The sequence below is a fragment of the Hemicordylus capensis genome, chromosome 1, assembly GCF_027244095.1.
Source record: "Hemicordylus capensis ecotype Gifberg chromosome 1, rHemCap1.1.pri, whole genome shotgun sequence".
NCBI classification, from domain to species: domain Eukaryota; kingdom Metazoa; phylum Chordata; class Lepidosauria; order Squamata; family Cordylidae; genus Hemicordylus; species Hemicordylus capensis.
In genome coordinates, this window is record NC_069657.1 from 220434144 (window position 1) to 220462072 (window position 27929).

General features: G+C 44.3%; 1 protein-coding gene across 4 annotated transcripts in view; it reads left to right on the forward strand.

Annotated features, from left to right (window-relative positions):
• CDK15 (cyclin dependent kinase 15) overlaps positions 1-27929 on the forward strand; it is a 101265-nt gene that overhangs the window by 20511 nt on the left and 52825 nt on the right. For 3 of the 4 annotated variants that reach the window (XM_053280191.1, XM_053280162.1, XM_053280172.1), the window contains exons 7-10: positions 4632-4694; positions 7699-7822; positions 21751-21871; positions 26395-26488. In XM_053280191.1, the coding sequence (XP_053136166.1) occupies positions 4632-4694; positions 7699-7822; positions 21751-21871; positions 26395-26488 (402 nt within the window). The remainder of the gene's footprint in view (positions 1-4631; positions 4695-7698; positions 7823-21750; positions 21872-26394; positions 26489-27929) is intronic. The other variant, XM_053280182.1, reaches the window with a different exon arrangement.

Here is a 27929-nt window from a genome sequence, read left to right on the forward strand (position 1 = left end):
TTTTAAAAAAATATATTGAATACTAATAAAATAGGTATTTATATATCGCTTTTCAACAACAGTTCCCAAAGCGGTTTACATATGAATGAATGAATGAATGAATGAATAAATAAAATGGCTCCCTGTCCCCAAAGGGCTCACAATCTAAAAAGAAACAGAAGATAGCTACCAGAAACAGCCAATGAAGGGATGCTGTGCTGGGGATGGATAGGACCAATTACTCTCCCCCTGCAAAATAAAGAGAATCACCACTTTTAAAAGGTGCCTCTTTGCTCAGTTAGCAGGGGACCATATATGACAGATAAATATATGTTAGCTGATAAAGACTCTGTCACATATCAAGTTACGAAATTTTATTTCTTAACTTCACGGGCTCACCATATTCTTGCAGCTCCTCCAGGATTTTGACCAAATTGGTCATGGGAATTTAGAAGTATCATCTATATTTATTTTCGTATCTTACTGCTGTTACCAATGTTTCTGTTTATGTAGATATTTTGATGATTATATCACTGATTTGACGTTCTGGTCTTTGACCGTAATAAAGTATAAGTTCTCAACAGTAGAAAGTATTTTGTTCTCAACAGATTTTTAACTGTTATTTAACACTCAATAATCAGGTCAGTCATTTCAAAATGACATTATGAACAAGAGAAGCAAAAAGCCTTTCTTAGATTCAAATTTACTATGATTTAAATTTACCATATATGGTAATTATTCAATTCAGCGGATAATGTTTGAAGTTGAAATCTTACAAACGTCCTTTTACTTCCCTTTTGCAAGGACATTAATAAAAAATTCTATTACATATCTTTGATTTCTTGGACTTTCCCAAAAGTGTAATCTATGCAAAATGTCATTTTGCATATTATCATTATTTGTTTATTTACACAATCAGACAGGTATTATTGACTGGTTTGTTTTATACAGACATCGAGTCCTTCCCAAGGACCTGGGATGGCTGAATTTTATTATCAATGTTGTTGCTGTTATTATAGATATTGTTGCAGAATATAGGCTGTTCCCAGTAAAGTTGCTTTTTGTAATTGGCTGGTGGTGATTTCTGTGGCCCCTATGATGTTGAGGTGCTCTTCATGGTGTTTTGGAATTGCACCTAGGGCACCAATTACCACTGGAATTATTTGGGTCTTTTTCTGCCACAGCCTTTCAATTTCAATTTGTAGATCTTTGTATTTTGTGATTTTTTCTATTCCTTTTTCTTCTATTCTGCTATCCCCTGGTATTGCTATATCGATTATTTTAACTTGTTTTTCTTTTTTCTCGACTACAGTTATATCTGGTGTATTGTGTGGCAGATGTTTGTCTTTTTGTAGTCGGAAGTCCCATAATATTTTTGCATCGTCATATTCTACAACTTTTTTGATTTTATGGTTCCACCAATTTTTGGCTACAGGTAGCTTGTATTTTTTGCAGATGTTCCAATGTATCATCCCTGCTACCTTGTCATGCCTTTGTTTGTAGTCAGTCTGTGCGATCTTTTTACAACAGCTGATTAGGTGGTCCACGGTTTCATCTGCTTCTTTCCAAAGGTGGCACTTGCTGTTTGTTGTTGATTCTTCTACTTTTGCTCTTATTGCATTTGTTCTTAGTGCCTGTTCTTGTGCAGCCAGTATTAAACCCTCTGTTTCTTTCTTGAAGTTGCCATTCTTAAGCCATTGCCAGGTCTTGGTGATGTCTGATTTTCCACTTATATTGTGCAAATATTGACCATGCAGGGGCTTCTTTTTCCATTTTTCTGCTCAGTTCTTGATTTGTTCTTTCTTGTAGGCCTGCTTTCTTTCATTGGTGTTGAATAGTTTCTTGTTATTGACCATTTGAAGTGCATCTTCTTCACTGTCCTTTATATATTCTTCAAGGCCTCTTTTCTCCTCCTCTACTATTTGATGGACTTGTAGCATTCCTCTTCCACCTGAGCTGTGGGGGAGGTTTAGCCTATCTACATCACTGCGGAGGTGCAGAGTATGATTGATGGCCATTATTTTCCTGGTCTTAAGTTTTAGCATCTCTAGCTCTGCCCGGGTCCAGTCTATTATTCCTGCAGTGTATCTGATAACAGGTATAGCCCAGGTGTTTATGGCTTGTATGGTGTTCCCGCCATTGAGTTTGGACTTGAGGATTTTTCTAACTCTCCTGATGTATTCACTTCCAATTTTTCTTTTAATTTCATTGTGTGCAATGTTATCAGCCTGGAGAATGCCCAAGTATTTGTAATGTTTTTTTCTCTTCCAGGTTCTTGATGTTGCTTCCACTGGGCAGTTCTATTCCTTCTGTTTTTGTTATTTTTCCTCCGTTCATTATTAATGCAGCACACTTGTCTAGTCCAAACTCAATTGCTATTTCGCTACTGAACATACGGACAGTGTTTAGCAGTGATATTGATATCTGACTGGGACTTTCCATACAACTTCAGATCGTCCATGTACAGCAGATGGTTGATTTTACTTGATGTTTTAGATGTTTGGTATCCGAGGCCTGTTTTGTTTAGTATTTGTGAAAGTGGAGTCATGGCGATTACAAACAACAGAGGGGATAGTGAGTCCCCTTGGAAAATACCTCTTCTAATGCTAACCTGTCCAAGTGTCTCAGCGTTGACTGTTAACTGTGTACTCCACATGCTCATTGCTTTTTAAATAAATATCTGAATGTTTTTGACGACACCAGTTGTTTCTAAACAGTTTAGTATCCATGTGTGAGACAATGAATCGAAGGCCTTCTTGTAGTCAATCCATGCAACACTTCGATTTGTTTTTCTTCTCATGCAATTTTCTAAAATCATTTTGTCAATCAGCAGCTGGTCTTTTGTGCCTCTGTTGTTTGGGCAATTTCCTTTCTGTTCAGCTGGAATCTGCTTATTAGTTAATATGTGTTGCATTACTTCATCTGCTATTATTCCAGTTAATAATTTGAACATGGTTGGCAGGCAGGTTATTGGTCTATAATTACTTGGAACTGCACCTTTTGCTGGGTCTTTCATTATGAGATGCGTTTTCCCAGTTGTTAGCCATTGTTCAATATCATCTCCTTGCAAAATATTATTGAACTGTTTTGATAGTTGTTTATGGAAGCTTGTTAGGTGTTTAAGCCAAAAGCCATACAGTTCATCATCGCCTGGTGCAGTCCAATTTTTAATTTTCTTTGCTCTTTCACTTATTAATTCTGGTGTTATTATTAGATCTTGCATTTGTTGGTTACATTTTTCGACCTCTTTCACCCAGCCTGCTTTTTTATTATAATCTATTGGATTGTCCCATAGTTTCCCCCAGAATTGCACTGTTTCTTCTTTATTTGGCGTTTCTATGTTTCTTGCAGTTTCTCCTTCTATGCTTTGGTAGAAATGTCTCTGATTCGACTGGAATTGGAGATTCTGCCTGTGTTGTGTAGTTCTGGCTTCATATCTGCTAATCTTCTTTGACACTGCTGTTATTTGCTGCTTTATTATTTCCAGGACTTCTCTAATTTTCCTTGAATCTAGGTGGTATTTATGGATCAGATACTGTTTGGTGTTTTCATTCTTCAGCTTCTTGTCTTTCATATCTTTCAATTTACTAGCATCTGATCTAAGCCTGGAGATTTTATTTTCTAATCTAATCTTCCATTTAGGTGATGTACTGCTTTCTTTTTTTACAGGTCCACTGATCTTATATCCGAGCTCTTGTGTTGTTGCTGTTGCTGCACTGTACATTAGTTGGTTTGTTTCTTGCAAATTATTGGTTGTTATTTCTGCAAGTGCAGCATTGACATCTTTTAATGCCTGAGCAAGTTGTTTTTTGGCAACTGTTTTTAGAGCTGGAAGTCGAACCCTGGTGGTTGTTTGGTTCATGTTTATTATTATTATTATTATTTTATTATTATTAATATTAATTCTATTTCTATACCGCCCTTCCAAAAATGGCTCAGGGCGGTTTACACCGAGAAATAGTAAATGAATAAGATGGCTCCCTGTCCCCAAAGGGCTCACAATCTAAAAGAAACACAAGATTGACACCAGCAACAGTCACTGGAGGTACTGTGCTGGGGTGGACTTTGCCTCATCAACAACAGGGCTCACCTACTTGGTAAGAGATAAATGTATCCCACCTGCCCATTTATGGTACAGTCTACAAGGCAGCTAAAATGAAGTAGCACTAACAAGCCTACCGCTTTCCTATTTTCCACAGAATAGTTAACTGCCATCATTTTAAAACTTTAGTTTGATGATTATTTTTAAAAAGTTCATAAGAGCCAGCAGGCTCCCCCTCTGTTTTACCGTTGTGCACATCTTGCCAGCCGGCCCCCCCTTTTAAGGGGAAGGTAGGAAACAACAGCATACCATGGAATCACTTCGCAGATCTCACTCTTTTACTTTCCCACTACAAAGCTATTCCCCATTCCCAAACTATTATTTGCAGAGAGAATATTGCACTGTTTTCATCAAGGGACTTGCAGCAGGAATATTTGCAAATACTTAACATTTGATGGTATACACACACACGCACGCACACGCATGCACACACACACGCACGTACGCACGCACACGCACACACTTTGATGGATTCTTCAGAAAAGCTGCTGGAGTATTGGATTCCTGTCCTCAACCCTGTCTCTTTCTTTTTCTCTCCATGTTTATTTAGCACACTGACTTGGCACAGTACATGTCTCAGCATCCTGGGGGGCTTCATCTTCATAATGTCATGGTAAGTTCTTGAAGAAGAATGTACTACTTAAGTATGCAAAGGAGGCAAGAGCAAGGGTGGATAAACTGTTGGCCTTGGACTGGGGAGACTTTTCAGATTATTTTAGTTATTTTTACTTAGTAATATATTGTTATGGACTGGCCAGCTATTTCTTTTGTTGGGCAGGTTACTGTCTAATAGCCCAAGATGTCCAGTTGATATTCCTAAGTGGCTAGTAGCTTATGTTTATTAATAGGAATCTCTGGGTACAGAGATCTCTCTTGAATTTTTGGAATTTGGAAAGTATCTAGAGTTTGAAAGAGGGGAGGGGCTGATGTAAGGAGTGAGTGTAAAGAAATAGAGTCTCATTTAGACATTTATTTACCAGAGACTGCACTTGAACACAGCCTTGGAAAAAACCCTAGAAGTCCTGCCTGGTGCATGAAAAACCGATTTCTTGCAACACGCCTCAGAGACTGCAAGTGTGATGGCAGGGGTTTTCATGATCAGGAGATTCGGGTGCCCGAGTCTCCCAATCACTGACTCTCCTGCCAAATGACAGCCTTTGCCTCTTCAGTTCAGATGAAGGCTGAAAGCAGGATTGCCATGGTGAGAGAAAGAAATGATTGATGCACCAGGTAGGACTTCCAGGGCTCTTTTGGTGGCTGTAAAGTACAGCCTCTGGTAAATAATGTCTGAATGAGACTTATGAGTTTTCTGGTTTGGGGACAGAGAGAGTTGGGTGAAGCCACTTTGTTGTGCCAGGGTGACACTCTCTGGGGAACTGGGAACTGGTGTCCGGTGGATCTGTTGCCTGGTAGGAGCGCAAGCTGTTTGCCTCCATTTACTCTACTTGTATATTTTAAAATAAAGCATTTTTTAAAAAAGCAAATATTTCAAAAACACCAGTAGACCCCAGAGAGCTCTCCTCCAACAGAAGCCAAACCAGTTCCAGCACTGGCCCTGGAACTTCTTGCTGTTTGCAGAAGTGTGGAATGTATTTATTTCAACTATGTACCTTGCCTGCCTCCTAGCCCATACATGGCAGCTTATAAGACAGTAAAAATAATCAACAAAAAAAGCACCCCCACCCCCCGATTTGAAACACACACACACACACACTTCCAAATATTTTAAAACAGTCCTAAAAACACAGAAATATAACCACGAAGCTACCTGGGCCAGTCACTATTTCTCAGCCAAACCTACTTCACAAGGTTGTTGCAGAGATCAAATGAGATAAGCCATGTATGAGCTTATTAGAGGAAGGGTGGAGTGACAAATTCCAGGTCTCAGACTTGGCTCAAGTGCACCACCAAGAGTGTCTGGGACTTTGACTCATCCTGGAGTACTCTGAATAAATACATTTCTCTCCTTTTATTATTAAGTGGATTCAGCCATCCAGGTACACTTTTAATCAGGGCTCCCCAATTTCAGCCCTCCTGCAGATGTTGGACTACAATTTCCATAATCCCTGGCTATTGGCCACACTGTGGCTGGGGATTATGGGAGCTGTAGTCCAAAAACAGCTGGGGGGTTTAAGTTGAGCAGGCATACTTTTAATACTTTTACAGAGGAGAATTCATTCAGTCTAGACATACACCTTTTAGTCATGTAAGTTAAAACCCATTGAAGAGGAGAAATCTTAAATTTGGAGGGAAAATCCTAAATTCACATTGGTAAGAAACCTCGGGCACATCAGACATGAGCTGGGCCTTCTCATTGGACCTAAAAGCTGTCTATCCCTGGAAAAGTGGGAAACCTTTCCCCTCTTTAGTTCTTATAAATATTTGAGCATAGCCTAAGAAAGCTGTCACCACTTTTCATCTCCTGTCTAGTGTCCCAAATGGAAACACTGCATGGGTTAATGCTGCCTCAGCTAAGGACCTGCCTAACTGCTGAACTAAGATAAAACTCCACTATTCGCTACTGTTTTGTTTTTTAATTTGTGTGTGTGCTTGTAAATATATCTTTATATTAAAAGGACTGTCCTGCTTGAAGGAGGGTTCCCCCCCGAATTGACCTGGATTTTTGCCTAATCCAGCTAGTGAAAATGATCAGCTGAGTAGTAGTAGTAGTTGTTATTTACATTTATATCCGGCTCTTCCTCCAAGGAGCCCAGAGCGGTGTACTACATACTTGAGTTTCTCCTCACAACAACCCTGTGAAGTAGGTTAGGCTGAGAGAGAAGTGACTGGCCCAGAGTCACCCAGCTAATATCATGGCTGAATGGGGATTTGAACTCAGGTCTCCCCGGTCCTAGTCCAGCACTCTAACCACTACACCACGCTGGCTCTTCCACCACGTTAGGCAGAAATCCAGATAATTTTGAGCAAGTATGAATGAGCATACTGTACTTAGGATCTTGCTGTGGAGACAGGCATTGTAGATGTTAAGGTGAGTAAAGCAATATATTAAATGTATCACAGCTATACTTCTGTTTCCAACTGATAGTGAAAGAGTAGTGCCCACACAGCACCACAGTGTGGAAAGGATCACTTTCTTGTAGCAGCAGGCTGGCATTCCCACCGTGCCGAACTTAAATTATTTTGACTTGGTCTAATGCAAAGCAGCCTATAAAGGTGTTCAGGGGTGGTGTAGGGGTTGCTGAGGTCAGAAACTGGCAGGTAGATGCTCCTTGGAGAACCCAGCTTGGCCAGGCTGGCCCATGAACCTCCAATACTGTTGGCAGTGGTGGTGTGCATCAGCAACTCACACAGAAGCTTCTCTTTCTCCTGCCCTCCCCATCAGTCGATGAGCTTTCTCCCAAGGTCCCTGCAATGACTCAACATACCATAAGCACAACCCCACTGTGGAAGAGTTCTCCCCAGGACCGCATCCACAACCTGGTGCTGGCACTGATAGTGTGCTCTTTCTATTTGAGATATTGTTTATAAGCAGTTTTCAGGATTTTTGTTTTTCTCCAAAATTAATTTCCTCCAAAATTACTCTCTTTTGCACAAAGGGTTACTTGCAGAGATAACTGGTCAGTCACTAACAGAGAGGTCTGATTCCTCTTCCCCAGCTTTTCATGTTCCAGCTTCTGCGAGCTTTGGCTTACATCCACCAGCGCCACATCCTTCACCGGGACTTGAAACCTCAGAACTTGCTCCTGAGCTGCCTTGGAGAGCTCAAGTTAGCTGATTTTGGTGAGTCACAGCCTGACCCCCAGACATTGCTTCTTTCCATAGCCAGACGTTTGCATCCAAAGCCACCAATGTTTCTCTCACTGATCTGTCAGGAAAACATATTTATGCAGTCCACCTTTAGATGTTATGCTTCTCTTCTTTATAACAGAATAAACCTAGGGCTTCAATTAAAATTGATGCACCTGTAGGTGGATGAAACCAAATCACTTGATATGAGAATTCTCCCCAATTCCATAGAGAACATATAAATATACCTGTTGATATTTGATAATTTAAAAAAATATGTGTGCTCAGGAGAGGGGCCCATAGCTCAGTGGCACAGTGTATGCTTTGCACACACAAAGTCCCAGGTGCAATTCACAGCATCTTTAATTTAAAAGGATATTAGGTAGCAAGGCTGGAAAAGACATCCCTCTGCCTGAGACTATGGAGAACCATCATCAGTCAAGGCAGACAATACTGGGCTAGATGGAGCAGTGGTTTGACTGAGAAAAGCAGCTTCATCTGTTGATTGTAGCCTACATTCACAAGAAAGCAAGTACTACCCCTTACCTATGAGTAAACACATTTAAGACTTGACTGTCATTCCTCCCATTTCCCTGAAGACTTATTAACTTGTTACCTTTCTCTTCATTTACAAAATCCCTGTCAAACCCTCTGTAGTCAGTGCATCCACTTCAGGGTTCTAAAGAGGATCAAAAGTTTTGGTTTTTTTTTTAAATAACAAAACCCTGCAATAGGGATGTGCACAGAATCGGTTCAGAGGCCCTTGATGGGCCTCCGAACCGGTTTGAAGGCGGTGGGGGTGCTGCTTTAAGAGTGGGGGAGGGTGCACTTACCCCTCCCGCTGCCTTTCACCCATCGGCGTCCTTTGTTAAGAAAGCTGATAGGGGTGGCAGCGTACCTCCCTGCCTCCCCATTGGCCAGATATTTATTTATTTATTAGAAACATTTGATATACCGCCCACTCCGAGACTGGGCGGTGTACAAAAACATGCAAAACAAGACAGCATTAAAATTACATTCTAAATAAAACGAAAGTAACTAAGAAAAAAGAAAAAGAAAAAAGCAAATAGGTAAACTACAGGGTAAAATCGTGGCGGAAAAGAAAAGTCTTCAATAGAGATTTAAAAATCAACGGGAAGGAGCTAAACAAATCTGCAGGGGAAGGGAATTCCAGAGAAGTGGGGCAGCAACCGAGAAGGCCCTTTCACAGGTTCTAGCACCCCGAACCTCTTGGAAATCAGGGCCTGACCAAAGGGCCATCTGAGCAGATCTGACCGGACAGGATGTAACTGGGTGGGAGAGGTGGGTCTGTAGGTAGACAGGTGCCAAACCTCTCAAGGCTTTGAAGGTCAAAACCAGGACCTTAAATTGAACTCAGTAGCAAATAGGCAACCAGTGCAATGACTGCAGGAGAGGTGTGTTACCCTGTCATATTTTCTGGCACCTATTAGTAAACGGGCCGCTGTATTCTGGACCCATTGTAGCTTTCCGATCGTCCTCAAAGGTAACCCTAGATAGAGGGCATTACAATAATCTAGGCGGGAGATAACAAGGGCATGGGTCACTGTCATTAATGCTTGCCGATCAAGGTAAGGGCGTAATTGACGAATCAGATGGGGCTGGGCAAAGGCACTTCTGGCTGCAGCCTCCTCCTGCTGTTCAAGCAGGAGGTGCGAGTCCGAAAGGACCTCCAAATCACGTACAAGCTCCTTCGGGGGCAGCGCCACCCCATCTAAAACAAGGTTCACATCCAGCTGTTGGCCAGTACGAAGGCTGAGTAAGAGTAGTTCAGTGTTGGTGGGATTCAGTCTGAGCTTATTTTGATTCATCCAGACCTTAACTGCTTACAGGCATCAAGTAAGCACAGAACCAGCATTTCCAGAATGGTCTGGGATGGCAATATACAGCTGAGTATCATCAGCGTATTGATGAAATCTCACCCCAAACTGGGAATTGACCTGACCCAGCGGCTCCATATAGATGTTAAAGAGGACAGGGGCAAGAACAGAACCCTGGAGAACTCCATAAAGGAGTGGCCATGGGTCAGAGCATCTGTCCTCAATGCATACCGACTGGACACGCCCGCTAAGGTAAGAACAGAACCTCTGTAAGACAGTGCCCCTGATACCCAACCCACTCAGGCAGTAAAGGAAGATAGCATGATTGATAGTGTCATAAGCCACTGAGAGATCTAAAATGACCAAGAGAGCGACACTATCCTCATCAAGGTCCCGAAGAAGGTCATCTACCAGAGCGAGCAATGCTGTCTCTGTGCTATGCCGAGTCCTGAAACCCGACTGATAAGAATTAAGATAACCAGTTTCCTCCAGGACCCTCTCAAGCTGGGCACATACAACCCTCTCTAACACCTCCGCTACAAAAGGAAGGTTGGAGATCGGCCTATAGTTGTCAAGGACCTCAGGGTCCAGGGAGGGTTTCTTCAAGTGAGGGCGAACTCTCGCCTCTTTAAGGGCTGCTGATACGAAACTCTTGTTGGAAGTTAAGGACTTTGCGCTGTCTCTTGTCTCAGACAGTGGAGGACAGACTAGTGAGTCAGAGGGCTAGAGGGTCAAGACATTGGTCATCCCTTCTCTACTGCTCTGACACTATCCCTTTTGAAATGTAGATTAGTACTCTTAGGGATTAACTTCCTCCTTCTCTTCCCGACCTGTTCCTTTTACCTTGCTCCTCTCCCTGCACCATGTGTTCAGAGAAGATGCAGAATCCATCTGCATCCAGCTAGCTAGCTAGATTAGAGATCCTAACTCCACACTTTCCTATCTAGAATGGAGTTCCTTAATAAATGCCTTATATATTGATTTGAAACTATGAATTGGCTCCAAGTTACTTTACTCTCAGCATACAGGCATGCCTAAATAAATTCTGCTGTGTTGTGCCTCTGTGCACTCTGCTATAATGAAAAAGAGATTCTCTCACCAAAGAGAATTCCCAACAGGTTATGGGAGCCCAGTATTTTGAGCTGCGTGTACTGCAACTAGAGAGTTAGGTTTGTTCCAGGAGATCCAGTGAGATCTAGCGTGGACACTTTGAATTGCTAATCTACAGCAACTGCCTTTTTGGAGCCAGTGAGGATGGCTAGTTACCTAGAGGGAAAGCTCAGGCTGACTATCCTGAACACAGACAATTATTTGGAATGGGAAACCCAACTGAGGCTTGCATTGCGTGCTGAAGGACTCAAGAAAGTAACTGAGGAAGACACCCCCCCTCCCGCAGAAGGAACCACAGCTGCTGAGAAGACTGCTAGAGAGAATTGGCTGCTCAAGGATTCTAAAACTCAAGGTTTGATCTCTGCTTTTGTGAGTAAAAATTACCTTTACACCATATGTGAACTTGGAGCCTCAAGGGAAATGCTAAGCAAGCTAGATTCCTTGCATATGAAAAAGGGGTGGGCATACACCTTTAACTTGAGAAAGAAAATGCAGGATCTCCAGTATAAAGATGGGGACTGTTTTGCCACGTATGTGGGACTGCTGGAAGATTTCTTTTTTCAATTTAAAGCCACAGGGGAGGAATTTACAGAGAGTCAGCAGCTGGAAGCTCTGTTCCTAAGCATGCCCCCCAGCTATAGCAATATAATCGGCCAATTGGAAGTCCACACCACTCTAAGCTTTGAGAGAGCAGTGCAAACGATATCTTCTGAGGCAAACAGAAGGAAAGTTTTGAACTCTCGCTATGAATGTGAATTGGCAAGTAACTTTGCTCTTAAAGCAACAATTGGTCATTCCAGAGGAAACCCAAGGTGGGGAGGGAATGCTGCAAGAGGAAACCGCATGGGGCCCCCACATTTGCATACAAAGAGGTCTGGCTTCGTTGGCAAGGAAACTCAGTCCAGAGAGAGAGGTCACATGACTGCCAGCAAGGAGACTGAGGTGAGGCGATCAACGCGCTCAAACAGAGGTGTTTCAGCCCCGAGACTGTTCTACCTCGCAAGAACGGCGGAACAACCAGAACCTTCATCATGGGAGGAAATATCCCAGATACCACAACCAGAAGCCCAGAAGTGGGAACAAGTTGCAATTGAAGAGCTTGAGGCTCTACAGAAAAACAAAACCTGGACTCTTACTAAGTTACCTCAAGGAAGGAAAGTTATAGGCTGCAAATGGGTTTTCAGACTCAAACATGATGCTGGTGGTGAGATTCAGTGCTACAAAGCCAGATTAGTAGCAAAAGGATATTCACAGAAATATGGAGACGATTATGATGAAACCTTTGCACCAGTGGTTAAACATACCACAGTAAAGACTTTAAGTATTGCTGCTAGCAAAGGAATGCATGTTGAACACCTAGACATGAAAACTGCATTCTTGCATGGCGAACTAGAAGAGGACATTTACATGCAACAACCGCCAGGTTTCTTAGAGAAAGGCAAAGAGGACTATGTATGCAAACTGCAAAAGAGCATTTATGGTTTAAAACAGGCTGCCAGAGCATGGAACATAAAACTAAATGATATGCTGCTTCAAGCAAACTTCAAAAGAAGTGAAGCGGATCCCTGCCTGTACACGAGATGCATAGATGGGAAGTGGACCTACATTTTGGTGTATGTTGATGATTTGATTCTTGCCTATGAAAATCCAGATGACAGCAAGGAAATAATGCATCATCTGAACCGAGATGTGGAAGTCAAGCGACTTGGCAACATTGCACACTACTTGGGCATTCAAGTACAAAGAGAGAAAGATGGAAGTTTCCTCATCAACCAAGAACAGAAAATTAAAGACTTGATAGACCTGCTCAGACTGGAAAATGCGAATCCTACACCAACTCCAATGGAAGTGAACTACATAAAGCAAGAAGATCAAACTGAGTCACTATCTGATAACTATAGATATCGTGAAGCATTGGGCAAGCTTCTATACATTAGTACACTCACTAGGCCAGATATTAGTACAGCTGTTGGCTTACTTTGCAGAAAGACTGCATCACCAACAGTCAAGGACTGGAATGCAATTAAGAGACTTGTTAAGTACCTAAAGGGTACTGCACACTTTACGCTCAAGCTATCAGCTAACAGTCAAGCATATGTAGATGCAGACTGGGGTGGAGACCTAACAGAATGGAAATTGACCAGCGGTCACATAATTTTCTATGGAGATGGAGTCATAAGCTGGTCAAGCACAAAGCAAGACATAGTGGCATGTCAACCACTGAAGCAGAATATGTATCAGCTGCACAGGGCTGTCACGAGATACAATGGCTGTGTCAGCTACTGAAAGATCTAGGTACAGATGTACCACAGCCCATACCAGTATATGAAGACAACCAAAGCTGCATTCAACTCTCCAGACAATAAGATGTAAAGAGGGGTACCAAGCATATTGATGTGAAGTACCATGTAGTGAGAAGTCTGCAAAAAGATGGACTAATCAAGCTGATCTACTGCTCAACAAATGAAATACTTGCAGACATACTCACTAAGCCACTACCAAGACCCCGCTTTGAAAAGCTGAGAGAGAAAATGAATCTTGTGAACTGAGTCACGAGACATCGAGAGGGGGTGTTGGAAGTTAAGGACTTTGCGCTGTCTCTTGTCTCAGACAGTGGAGGACAGACTAGTGAGTCAGAGGGCTAGAGGGTCAAGACACTGGTCATCCCTTCTCTACTGCTCTGACATTATCCCTTTTGAAATGTAGATTGGTATTCTTAGGGATTAACTTCCTCCTTCTCTTCCCTACCTGTTCCTTCTACCTTGCAACATGGCAAGCTCCTCTCCCTGCACCATGTGTGCAGAGAAGATGCAGAATCCATCTGCATCCAGCTAGCTAGCTAGATTAGAGATCCTAACTCCTCACTTTCCTATCTAGAATGGAGTTCCTTAATAAATAATAAATGCCTTATATATTGATTTGAAACTATGAATTGGCTCCAAGTTACTTTACTCTCAGCATACAGGCATGCCTAAGTAAATTCTGCTGTGTTGTGCCTCTGTACACTCTGCTATAATGAAAAAGGGATTCTCTCACCAAAGAGAATTCCCAACAACCCTCACGCAGCAAAGAGTTAACCAACTCCCGTAGCCAAGAATTAACATTCCCACCAGCTGTTCTAACCAGCCAGGAGGGACAAGGGTCCAAGCAACATGCTGCCGCACCCATACCTGAGAGAATCGTGTCCATATCCTTGACCTACTCAAAGGTGTCCCATATAACATCACAGGGTGGAATCTCCTCTATCTGATCAGATCCTACAGAAGTAGAGTCCAACTCTAGCTGAAGGCGGGTGACTTTATCAGCAAAGAATTGAGCAAATTGATCACAGCGGCCAGATTGAACATCTACCAGCTCCTCTCTCCTAAGAAGGGGGCGGGTAATCCAAAATAAGGCCGCTGGACGAGAGTCAACTGATGCGATAAGAGCAGAGAAATAGTGAGATTTTGCCATTCTTATCGTCCTAGAGTATTCCCGAATATGGGCAAGTAGACGCATTCGGTAATCTTCGGCACCAGTTTTCCTCCAACGACGTTTCAAGTGTCTTTTGGTCTGTTTCATCTCCCTAAGCTCCTCACTGAACCAAGGGAGCCGGGATCCATGAACCGTAAGAGGATGCTTGGGAGCAATTTCATCTAACGCCCTCGTGGCCTCGATGTTCCAGGATTCCATGAGATATGGCCAGAAGTCCCCGGCGCAGACACGTACTCATACTTATCAGGCAGATGAAGCAGATCCCTCATTTCAGGTGGACCTCATTACACGCTGTCCTGACAACCGCGTTTTTGCTTATCTGTGGTTGGGCAATAGATACCCAAGCTTGTTATACACGGTAGGAAAAATGGTTAATACCCACCTATCTGTGGTTCCTAAGTGGCTAGAAATGACCTCCAAGCCAAAATTATGCTGAAAAGAGCCATTTTGTGGCTCTTTTGTTAAAATAAAATAAAATAAAACCCTGCTTTTTTTTTTGCAGAAAATTGCTGAAATGGGGGTGTCTGGGGGGCATTGCTGGACATCTGGAGACCTGCAGAGCACAGTACAGCACTTTATTTCTCTTTTTTATTCCATTTTTAGCTGGGTTTTTGCCCTTTTTTACTACCGTGAGGAACCTAACCCCCAGTTCCCATTGACTCAAGGTCTCATTATCCCATGGTTCCATTATCCATGGTTGTAGCTGAGAATGGAGCCCCACCTGCAATGCATCCACAAATTTCATAGGATCTTTTTCTTCAGCCCATTCGAGAACCCCAACTATCTGGATGTTGGACTTCGGCTTTGGCCTTCCAGGTCTAGCACTTTGGCTTGGAGTACTGTAACTTCAGCCTGAAGCTTAGTGATATCTTTCTGCTCTTCTGTTGCTTTGTCCTCCACTGCTCCAATTTGCTTCTCAGCATTTGCCATGTGGTTGTTAACTCTGAGCAAAGTATCATTAATTTAATCCCCTTTGGACCGAAGAGCCTTTGTGTCTTTCTCAACCTCTCTCAAGAGACCTAGTATGGCCTGAGTAGCCACCTCCTCCTGGTCTGAAACTGTGTCGGATATTTTATTTATTTATTTATTATTATTTATTTATTACATTTATAAACCGCCCCATCCAGAGGCTCTGGGAGGTGTACAACAACTTTTAAAAAGACATTTAAAAAACCACAAATCAAAACAGTGCTAAAAACAATTCAAAAACCATTTAAAACCAATTAAAATACTTTTAAAAAAACAAAAAAACCCCAATACCTTACAAGCCTCGGAAGGCCAGGCCAAACAGATAAGTTTTTAGGGCTCTCTTAAAGGCCGACAGCGAGCCTAAACTGCGGATATCTGCTGGGAGTGCATTCCATAGAGCAGGAGCAGTTACAGAAAAGGCCGCGTTCCGAGTCGCCACCAGACATACCAGTGGTAACTGGAGATGGACCTCTCCAGATGACCTCAACAAGCAATGGGGATCATAATGAAGAAGGTGCTCTCTAAGGTAACCCAGACACAAGCCGTTCAGGGCTTTAAAGGTAATAACCAGCACTTTGTATTTTGCCCGGAAATATATTGGCAGCCAGTGCAGCTGTTTTAAGACAGGCATAATATGGTCTGTCCGGATTACCCCAGAGACCAATCTGGGTGCCGCATTTTGAACTAATTGAAGTTTCTGAACTACGTACAAAGGCAGCCCCCACGTAGAGCACATTGCAGTAGTCAAGCCTGGAGGTTACCAGCTGATGCACCACTGTTTTGAGATTGTTCTCTACAAGGGATGGATGCAGCTGTCGAATCAGCTGAAGCTGATAGAAAGCGCTCCTGGCCATAGCCTCCACCTGAGATACCATGGTGAGGCCTGGATCCAAGAGCACTCCCAAGCTGCATATCTGTTCCTTCTGGAGAAGAGTAACCCCATCCAGCACAGGAAGATCTAACTCATCCCTTAAATTCCGATCCCCCACAATGAGCACCTCCATCTTGATTGGATTCAGCTTCAATTTGTTATCCCTCATCCAGCCCATTACTGCCTGTAGGCAGGCATTTAGGGAATGAATGCTGTTTCATGATGATTAGGAGGAGGAGGAGGAGAAATAGATTTGGGTGTCATCAGCATACTGATAACACCCTGCACCAAATCTGATGACCTCACCCAACAGTTTCATGTAAATATTAAAAAGCATCGGTGACAGAATGGAGCCCTGAGGGACTCCATATAATAGCTCCCGTTTTAAAGAGGAATTGTCACCAAGCTCCACCATCTGAAATCTGCCTGAGAGATAGGAGTAGAACCACTGCAAAGCAGTGCCTCCTATCCCCAATTCCCCCAGGCGATCCAGAAGGATACCATGGTTGATGGTATCAAACGCCACCAAGACATCCAAAAGAACCAACAGAGTTACACTCCCTCTGTCGATTCCCCGGTAAAGGTTATAGGAAACATAGGAACATAGGAAACTGCCATATACTGAGTCAAACCATTGGTCTATCTAGCTCAGTATTGTCTTCACAGACTGGCAGTGGATTCTCCAAGGTTGCAGGCAGGAATCTCTCTCAGCCCTATCTTGGAGAAGCTGCCAGGGAGGGAACTTGGAACCTTCTGCTCTTCCCAGAACGGCTTCATCCCCTGAGGGGAATATCTTGCAGTGCTCACACATCAAGTCTCCCATTCATATGCAACCAGGGCAGACCCTGCTTAGCTATGGGGACAAGTCATACTTGCTACCACAAGACCAGCTCGCCTTTCCTGATGGTCATCCATCAGGCTGACCAAGACAGACTCAACCCCATAGCCTGCTCTAAAGCCAGTTTGAAATGGGTCTAGATAATTGGTTTCCTCCCAAACCACCTGGAGCTAGTTAGCCACCATGCTCTCAATCACCTTGCCCAACCATGGGAGATTGAAGACCGGCCTATAACTATCCATCACTGAGAGATCTAGGGAAAGTTTCTTAAGAAGTGGTCTAATCATTGCCTCCTTCAAACAAGGAGGCATCCTACCCTCCCTCAGCGATGAGTTAATGATATTAACTAAGCAACCCCCAACAATCTCCCTGCTAGATACAAGTTGCCAAGTTGGGCAAGGATCCAGAGAACAAGTGGTAGGCCGCACCGCCCCAAGCAGCTTGTCCACGTCATCAGGCATCACAGATTGAAACTGATCCAATCTAATACTGCAAGAGGGATTGCTGGAAACCACCTTAATAGACTCTGCAGAAACAGTGGAGTCCAAGTCGGCCCGAATACAGGTGATTTTGTCCGCAAAGAACCCATTAAAAGCATCACAGCAGAACAAAATCCCCGGGGATTGGTTTGAATAGGAAGGAGCCTGAATCAAACTCCTCACAACATTGTGGAGTCAGGTAGGCACTTCTTTGATTTGTTCAGCTACTTATTTGCTGGATATCTTGAGCACTCCCAGGGTTGCAGTGTAAACAAAGTTCCTCTCTAAATGCAAATGGTCAAGATCTTAGATCCCAAGCTGTTCAGGACTGGGTTTTGTGAGCGTGAGAGAGGCTTGAGAGGCAGAGCTCACACAGGTATCACCTTCTCCCCTGGAGATCTCACCTGAAGTCCACCACTATATCTCTATCTCTATCTATCTATCTAAAATGAATATCTACAAAAATGATCTCCCTAAAAGCTCACTGGTCCTTATTTTATGAAGTATTTTTGTGGCTCTCCCCACTCCCCATCACAAGCACCATGTTGTCACATTGTCACTACCTACATCCTTTGAAATACTTTACTGTTTCATAGATCTTTCTCTTTCCTCCATTTTTAGAAAGTGAGTGAGATTCCTTTTGGAGGCTAAGCACTTATTTTAATTAACTAGCCGACCCCCACACAGAGCATCTGTGCGCTCTTTGGGGCTGGCTACCTCTGCCCTACCACCTGCCTCCGGCTGGGCCCAGGCTGCTGGGCCGAGTGCCGCCGTGGCTGCCGAGGTGCCGCCGCTGCGGCTGGGCCCACCGCTGCCTCGCCTCAGCAGCCGGGCCCACTGCCGCCTCGCCTCAGCGGCCGGGCTCGCCACTGCCGCCGCCTCGTCTCTGTGGCCGGGCCCGCCAACCACCGTGGCCGGGCCCACCGCTGCCTCGTCTCCACGGTTGCCCGGCCGGCCAATTCTCCTGGGTACACCTCAGCCAATCAGGCGCCTCCGCCGCCCAGCCAATCAGCTGGGTGCCGGGACGCACATTCCAAGGCACACCCAGGAGAATTAATATAATAGATAAATATCCCTAAATAAATAAATACTAGCTGACCTGGCGCAGAACATCTGCACCTCTAGTTCTCCCTGTCTCCCCCCTTCAGCCCCATTTCATTCTCCCCCCCCGGAGTTTGGTCTCCCGCCCCCACCAGTAGGGATATGCACGGAACCGGCTGGCCCGGTTCGGTTCCGCTCCGGACCAGACTCAAACCTGACCGGGCCAGTTCAGTCCAGCACCCCCTTGAACCCCCCCCAGTTCGGTCCGGTCTGAGGGGTTCCCGGACCTTTTCTTTTATCTATTTTTTTTTAAAAAAATGTCACTTATCCCCTCCGGGGGAGTTGTTGGAGACGGCGGGGAGGTCTCTGGAGATTCCCCCTCCTCCCGCCATGCTCAATGCAGCTTGAACCGGCCCGTTCAGCTGGCTCTTCGGGCCATCCCCCTCGGCACAGTGGCCATTTTGGAGGCCGCTGCACCTGCACAATTGGCCTCTGAGAGGCCTGGCATGACCCAGGCCTCTCAGAGCCAGCCGAATGGGCCAGTTCGGGCTGCATTGAGGACTGCAAGGAAAGGGAACCTCCATGGACCCCCCACTGCTGCCTCCAACAACTCCCCCAGAGGGGGTAAGTGACATTTCAAAAGCATTCAGTTTTTTAAAAAGAAAAGTCCACGAACCCCCAAACAGTCAGGGGGTGTTCGGTCCGGGGTCGGTTCGATCCCGGACCGTTGAATCGAACTGGCCTGACATTGAACCTGTTCAACGTCAAGTCGGTTTGCACATCCCTACCCACCAGCTCATTCTCCCTTGGCGGGCAGCCTGCATGCTGCTGCTCCTCTGTGGCAGGCTGGCCTGGCCGCCGCTGCTGCTCCTCCATGGCCTCTGCCTCCTTCTTCCTCCTGCCCGTCCGTCCCCACCTCCTTCTGCCTGCCTGTTGCCATTTTCTCCTCTGGATGGCTTCCGCCACCATTTCCCCCCCCGGCTGGCTGGCGCCACCATTTTCTTCCCTCCCACCCATGGCTATCCAGCAGCTCTCTGAACTCCCCCGAGAGCTGCCATGCATGGGATTAGCCATGGGTATGTCTTAGAGAAATATATATAAAGAAGATTAATAAATAAAGGCTTATTCATTAAAATATCCCATTTTCTGGGTCAACCTAGATGCAATGTTTAATGCATAGGAACATAGGAAGCTGCCATATACTAAGTCAGACCATTGGTCTATCTAGCTCATTATTGTCTTCACAGACTGGCAGTGGCTTCTTGGCTTCTTCAAGGTTGCAGGCAGGAATCATCATCATCTAGTTAGAGGCATATTTATACTCTAAAGCAGCAGCTCTATAGGGGATTCAGAACAGGTTGCAGCATGGAGATGGGTGTCTGTGTATTTACCCTTTTATCACCATGACATTTTCCCACTGAAAATCCCTCCAGAAACTGTTTTGGGCCCTGAAGGTGCCATTTGCTTCAGTGGCATTTTCGGTGTGCCAGAGGGGGTGTTCAGCAGGAAAAAGGTATGGAGGTAAACATGACTGCTACTGTACTGTGGTCCAATCTTGAACAGTCTCCCAGGAGACTGATACTTTAGAATAAAAATAAGGCCCTAGCTAGGCAATGAGGAATCTCATTGTCTTCTGTGGATATCAGACATGTCCTCAAAGTGGCCTTCTCTTTCCAGAGTTGGTGTACATGCCCTCCTGATGTTATAAAATTCAACATATTGTGAACAGGTTACATTCTCTGAGTCTCTGAGGTGTGCTTCCACACTTCCTGTGTTGTGACACTGCAGTCCCTATGTGGACAGCAGGGTCCTGTTCACATTTCCAAAGCCTTGTTGCAAATTTAATCGCTGCGATATAAAGCAAGGACGTTGTATATCCGGCGTGAAAAAGTTGCTGGTTTTTCAGGTTGTTAGTTGCTGCGAGACTGCTCCCCTGCTGTTTACGTTCCGAATGCGACTTGCCCGAACAGAGGCATTTTGCTGCTGATGAGCAGCTAGCCTGGAAAGCACCCTGGCTCCTATCTTCCCGACACCAAGATTTAGCACTAAAACTAAAAATCGCCATTTTGTGGATTTGTGGAAAGACCCTCCATGATATTAATAAGCCCTGGACAAAATTAGCTCATATGTGACGTACCTAATGTACATGTTATTGCAATTATTTATTTCATTATCATTGTTTGACAGTGTTTTCATAGCAGGCCCAGTATCTTAGGTCTTTGAAAGAGAGACAAGTATGATTCTGAAGGCAGTATTAACTGTAAATATCTTCACTGACAAAAAACAGTATGTGATAAATGCTATGGAACAGATTTAACTCCCTAATTAATACAGGCAATATGAACTTCTGTTTCCCATATTCAGAAACCCTTGGGCTCTTTTTACTGCTGTGGCAATTATGCACACTTTAAGGCTCCCTCACAGATAACTTTGTCTGTTAAAATGGCCCAGAAACATCCTGAACATTCAGGCTGAACCAGAATGCTGGGTTCACATAACCTCTTTAATTAACCAATTAAACAACAAGATGACTTGAATATAAGCAAATTTACAGTGTAGTCCTGTCATGTTTATTCAGAAATAGATCCCACTATATCCAATGAAACTTACTCCCTGATCAATGTGTTTGGGATTTCAGCCTTAGTGGCAATGTAGTTTGTAAGACAAAATCATTTAAAATCAGATTACTCTGACTTAACTGAATTCCTCTGATGGGCTGGGCGGGGAGGGTTGCTTGCTTTATATTGACATGGGGGAGCAATCATGTTGACATGGGACTAAAAAGTGTAAGGTGCTGTGAATTTAAATACTTGGAGCATTAGGATAATTAATACTCAGACACTGAAGAGTGCACGTGACTTCCAAAACTGCTTGCATTTTGTGGGCATTGCAGTTATCCATATTAGCCACAACTTTGAGAGCATTCACAACAAAGAAGAGCAAAATTATAATAGGTTGCCACCAATGGTCCCTCTAATTTTTCCCATCTCTGTGCAGAATGAGTTTTGTTCTGGGCAGCAGTATCAAGGCAGTGTGTGCGCACCTGCATTCAGAATGGGGCTTTTCTGATTCAACCTGAGCGGGATCTAAAATGAACTGAATAGACATCCAAAAACTTGTGAGTGTGAGCACGTGCACACACCTTAGAGGGAACAGTGGCTGCAGTAAAATTACTGCAGGAAAATTATACATAGCTAAGGTTTGCACAACTGCCCATGTTGTTTATGTGAAGAGTGACCTGAAATTACAATCTCATGTGTGATTTAAAATTGCCTTTTCTTTCTTTTAACATATCATGGCAGGTCTTGCTCGTGCTAAGTCCATCCCCAGCCGAACGTACTCTGCTGAGGTGGTGACACTTGGGTACCGCCCTCCTGATGTGCTTCTGGGAGCCACTGATTATTCTTCTGATGTGGATATTTGGTGAGAGCCACCTTTGGAGCACTAGAGATGTACAAAATGAATCTGAGCATAGTTTTACTCTCCTTTCAAATATATGCAGAACACTGAAGGGGGTAATGAGAGCACTTTTGAAGACTATAATTATATATTTATTATTTATTTAAAATATTTATACTCCACCCCACCAGTGCACTACTGCTCGGGGTGGCTCACAACAATAAGGTAGATACAATAAAAGTAATAAAATTAACTAAATTAAATAAAAAAGTTGTCAGATTAAAAACCACAATCATTATTAGGTTCAAATTAAAGGTTATTTTAAAAGCTAAAAACTGGAAATTATAAAAAGCTAAAGAACCTACCAGATATAACCAACAAGGGAGCATTAAAAGGCCTCTTTTAAAAGGTGTGTTTTAAGATGTTTTTTATAAACACTGAGGGAGCAAGCATGGCAAAGCTCTTTGGGGAGGGCATTCCAAAGCCGAGGGGCCACAACCGAAAAGGCCCTGTCTCTAGTCCCCGCCAACCGGATCCCTGTTTGTGGTGGGGCCGTGACCAGGGCCTGAGATGATGAGCGGATGGCCCTGGCAGATTCATATGGGTTAATGCGGTCCGACAGGTAGCCCGGCCCCAAGCCATGTAGGACTTTAAAGGTCAATACCAGCACCTTGAATCTAGCCTGGAAGCAGACTAGTAGCCAATGAAGCTGACACAGGATGGGTGAAGTAACTTGCACCCATGAGCATTTTTGCGGCAGCATTCTGAGCCAGCTGAAGCTTCCAAACAGTCTTCAAGGGCAGCCCCAGATAGAGTGCATTGTGGTAGTCTAATCTGGATGTTACCAAAGCATGAGTGACTGAGGTCAGGTCTGACTTCTCCAAGTAGGGTCACAGCTGGCGTACCAGCTGTAGTTGGTAAAAGGCGCTTCTGCACACCATTGCCACCTGCGCCTCCAAGGATAGCGTTGGTTCCAGAAGCACCCTCAAGCTGCGGACTTTGTCTTTCAGAGGGAGTGTGACCCCGTCCAAGATCAGATTTACCTCATTACTCAGATGATCAGTTCCACCAACCCAGAGCACTCCTGTCTTATCTAGATTAAGTTTCAGCTGGTTCGCCCCCATCCAGTCCAGAACAGCCTCCAAGCCCTGGTTCAGAGCATCCACTGCCTCCCTTGTGTCTGTGACTTAAATGGTAGGTAGAGCTGAGTGTCATCAGCATATTGATGGCACTGCAGCCCACACCTACAGATGACCTCTCCCAGGGGCTTCATGTAAATGTTAAGCAGCATGGGGGACAGAATAGATCCTTGTGGCACCACATAAGCCAAAGGGTGGAGCAGGCGTCCCCCAGCACCACCTTCTGAGTACGACCCTCTAGGTAGGAGTGGAGCCACTGTATAACCGTGCCCCCATTTCCCCACCCAGAGAGATGGCCCAGAAGGATAACATGGTCAATGGTATCGAAAGCAGCTGAGAGGTCCAGGAGGATCAACAGAGTCACACTCCCTCTGTCTATCTCCCAGCGTAGGTCATCCACCAGGGCAACCAAGGTAGTTTCTTAAACTAGTTGAGTTACACCAAAATTTTATATAGAATCTGATACAAGAAAACAAGAGGCAACAAGAAATAGCCTCTCTTGACTACCAAGGGTAAATCAGGAGTGGAATTTAAAGGGGAACTTCTTTTTGCTGCTATCACCATTGCCCAACCTCTGGAGTAGTTAGCTGAAATTGACTCGAGGCCCTATTTGAATAGGACATGGGAGTCATCTGCTCTTTTTATCCCCCAAAGAGATGCCTAGATTAGCTTCTCAAAGGCCTTGACTTTTTAAATAATTAAATGGGTTGGCTCTTTCTGCTCATGGAAGGACTCTTCTGTTCACAGGAGGACTGTTTCACATCTTGCACTAGAGTATTGTGTGAGAACAATGAAACAAAATTCAAAGATGATGTTCTGCTTGTAAAGCAGTTTGCAACCTCTTCCACAGGCAGAAGCATAAGAGCTGCTATGGGACACACCTGTTATAACATGATCTGAATTCTTAATAAGGATTTGCAGAACAGTGCTAGTGACTTCTGTTTTTTTGGTGGTGTGTGTGTGTGTGTGTGTGTGTGTGTGTGTGTTCAACCTGTTACGATACACAAGGCTTCAGTTGATCAACATCATGGGGGACAAAGGATAGGTATTTGTTTCCTCCGATCCTTGGGCTTTGTCCTTGTTTACAAGATTAAGTTACCTGCCAGGGGGTCTCTGGTCTTTTGCTGGTCTGCTATATGTGCAGCTACTTTCTTCTTCTTCTTCTTTGTTCTCTGACTGAACACATCTGCTATAACAATGGATTCTACAGAGGCTACTTTGCCTCCAAGCCCCAGACCTTGAATACTGACATGAAGCTAGACCTTAGACTTGGTAATATTTATTTTTTGTTTTTCTGATGCCAACATAGCTACCAAAGCTGTCCACAGTAATGTAAAAACAAATGCATACTAAAATAAAAGAGGAATAAAAACAGATATTAAAGTGCCACACAACAATAACAGATTAACAGCACAGAGGCTAAATCAGAGGACTGCCATTCCTTAACCAACTGAAAGTAAAAAAGCATAACAGAACAACCACCTCATCACCTAAAGTGGCCAGAGGTGCCTTTTATCAGCTTCGGCTAATACGCCAGCTGCGTCCATTTCTTGAGATAAATGACCTCAGAACAGTAGTACATCTGCTGGTCATCTCCAGACTTGACTACTGCAATGCGCTCTATGTGGGGCTGCCTTTGTACATAGTCCGGAAACTGCAGTTAGTCCAGAATGCAGCGGCCAGATTGGTCTCTGGGTCATCTCAGAGAGACCATATTACTCCTGTATTGTAGGAGTTACACTGGCTGCCAATATGTTTCCGGGCAAAATACAAGGTGTTAGTTATAACCTATGAAGCACTAAACAGCTTGGGCCCTGGGTATTTAAGAGAATGTCTTCTTCATTAAGAACCACACCACCCGTTGAGATCATCTGGAGAGGTTCGTCTGCAGTTGCCACAGGCTCGTCTCGTGGCTACTCATGGACGGGCCTTCTCCATTGCTACCCCAAGGCTTTGGAACACACTTCCTGCTGAAATAAGAGCCTCCCCATCTCTTACAACTTTTGAAAGGGCAGTCAAGACTCATTTGTTCACCCAGGCTTTTAATTAGATACTGTTTTAATTGTATTTTAATAGGGTTTTTTTATTTTAATGGTTGAAATGTTTTAATATTTTATTGGCTGTTTTTATTGTTTTGTAAACTGCCCAGATAACTTGCGTTTTGGGCGGTATAGAAATGTATTTATTAAATAAATAAATAAATAATAAAGGCCAAGAGGGGCATGGCAACTCAAAGCTTCTGTGGGAGGGAGTCCAAAGCCCAGGTGCTATCACAGAAAAGCCCTGCCCCATTTGCTCTTAGTCAAACTTTCTGTATTAGCATGCGGAGCAGCGTTTCCCCAGAAGATCTCATGTAGGAAGAGATCCCCTGACACACATTTAGGCTCATGGAGCCAGTCTTAGATCTCCTGGTTTAAGTTTGTTTGTTTGTTTGTTTGACAGCAGTTATGAGGGCTCATCCTGAATTGCCTCTGGGCAGTGGCACTGGGAAAGAGCTACTTAATCATTTCCCCCTGCACCATTTCCCCCAATAGAAATTGCCTCTTTGAGCCTGCAATTAGCCTTGGGTGAGTGCGGGGAGACAGGTACAATACAGCCTATAGCAGCTTAAAGGGGTCAGTTTCAACCAGGACAATGGCATGGAGGAAAGGGTTAAACAACCCCTTCACTCAATTGTGATATAGGAAGTTGCCCAGGTGATATAGGAAGTTGCCTTCTACTGAGTCAGACCATTGGTCCTTCTAGCTCAGCCAGGGGTGCTCAACTTGCAGATGTTGGCCTACACCTCCCATAATCCCCAACCAAAGGCCACTGTGACTGGGGATTATGGGAGTTGTAGTCCAGAAACAGCTGGGGGGCCTAAATTGAGCAGGCCTGGTACACTGACTGGCAGTGGCTCTTGAAGGTTTCAGGCAGGAGTCTTTCCCAACCCTGCTTGGAGATGCCAGGGATTGAACCTGGGACCTTCTGCATGCAAAGCAGATGCTCTGTCACTGTCCTATGGCCCCATCGCCCCCATTTTTGTGAGAGTTAATGGCATGGAGAAGAGCCACAGCATAGGTGTCTCCCACATGTTCCAATGAAAAGCAGCACACGTTTGCAGTGACTCCCACACAGCCAGGATAACATAAGAAGGGGCTGGTTGATAACTCTGACGCTCTTAAATCACCAAAGTGGACAGAAGATTCATCCAGAGCATAGGAGTTCATCTGCACTGTCATAAGCATATTAAGTTAGCTTTTGATGCTCTTTTAGATCAAGTAGAACACTTTAACATGTCAAAAATATTTGAGATTTTCAAAAGCACTTCGTTTCTTTTTTCTTGATCTGGGATAGATATATTTACCAAAGTATTCTGCATCTGTATTGTTTGGCTGACTGAATGAAGAGCATACCGTTTTTCTCTAGGGGTGCAGGCTGCATATTTGTTGAGATGCTTCAAGGTCAGCCACTGTTTCCAGGGGTTTGCGATACCTTTGAACAGTTGGAGAAGATCTGGGTGGTGAGTATAATAATGATACACCTGGGAAACAGAAACAGAAATCATCAGCATCTCAAAGGGCCAGCTTTACCTTCTATAAAAAGGAGGTGGTGGTGGGGTCATGGTGATGGATGCTGGATGCAGCAGAAAAGAAGTTGATTGAAAGCCTCGGTCTCAATGTGTTAAGTTTAGGGTTGTAGCCAATAAGCTAATCTATATTTGGCAACTTTTCTACAAACATAAAAATAAATCACAGTGTCTTCCCTTTGATGCCTCCCGTGTCTCATCAAAAATTTAAAGCCAATTAAACTGATATAGCAGGTTGAAGGAGGCACACAAAAGTGGAGTTGCTGCACTTTCTGTTCCCTCTTGTCGAACTATTCTTTCACTGGGTCACGTGGGGCAGCTTCCCCTTTTGAACATCAACCAACACTGCCCAGGGCACTCTCCAGATTACAAGTTGCAGCAGGGGTGAAATGCTTCAGCTTGGCAGGATCGTAATACCATGATCCCCAGAATCTCAAACTCTCCTACAATGGGAAAATGCATCTACTTTTCTGCAACAGACTTGCAGTGTTGGAGCACTAGGATGCAAAAATAAAATCCAAAATAAGGCATCGGGAAATGGGAACGGCACCTTGCTGTCGCCGCAGGGACTGTGGTGTCACAACACAGGAAGTATGGAAGCGCACTCAGCAGATCCGTAGTGACACTGTTGTATGGTTTAATCCAGAAAGCTTCCGGCATGACCGATTTCTGTGAGCTTCACTGCAGTCAACAGGCCTCCACAGACCTACCCTTGCTCTCTTTAATATCCACGTCAGAGTTGTTGGCCACTGTAAATAGGTGCACATATTTATTTATAAATATCTATCCAATGCCCAGGGACTTGCGTATGGGCTGTATAGAACACCTGTTGCTGGTGTTGGGGTATGTTTCTTTTTTTAAGATTGTGAGGCCCAGGTGTGGAAGAAGGCCGGCGGCACCTGGGTTCTGCTGCCACCGCCACCCTAACCCCGTCCCCTGCATCTGATGCCAGACATGAGGATGTGGCTTAGCTCCCAAACGGGGCCGCACGGCCCCTTTTGGGAATTAGATTGGCCAGCGCTGCGTTTGCAGCACAGCTAGAGTGACTCCTCCTGCCTTTTAAAGTGCAGGACGATCTAACTCCCAAATGGTGCCGTGCAGCCAGGGGCGTAACTAGGGAAAACGGCGCCCGGGGCAAGCACTGAAATTGCGCCCCCCCCCCCACTCTCCTTCCCCCCGGAAATATGGAAATGTGTCACAGTCATAGTCAAATGTGGGTTGTGGGCTGCATCCGTGCAAGTATACTGGGACAGGAAAAAGGAAACATGAGGCTACAAGGCTCTTTAGAAATATATATTTTAAAGAAATGTCTTGCATACTAACAGCCTAAGTTTGCAGTCCTCATGGCCAGAAAATAAATGCTTTTAAGCATAGT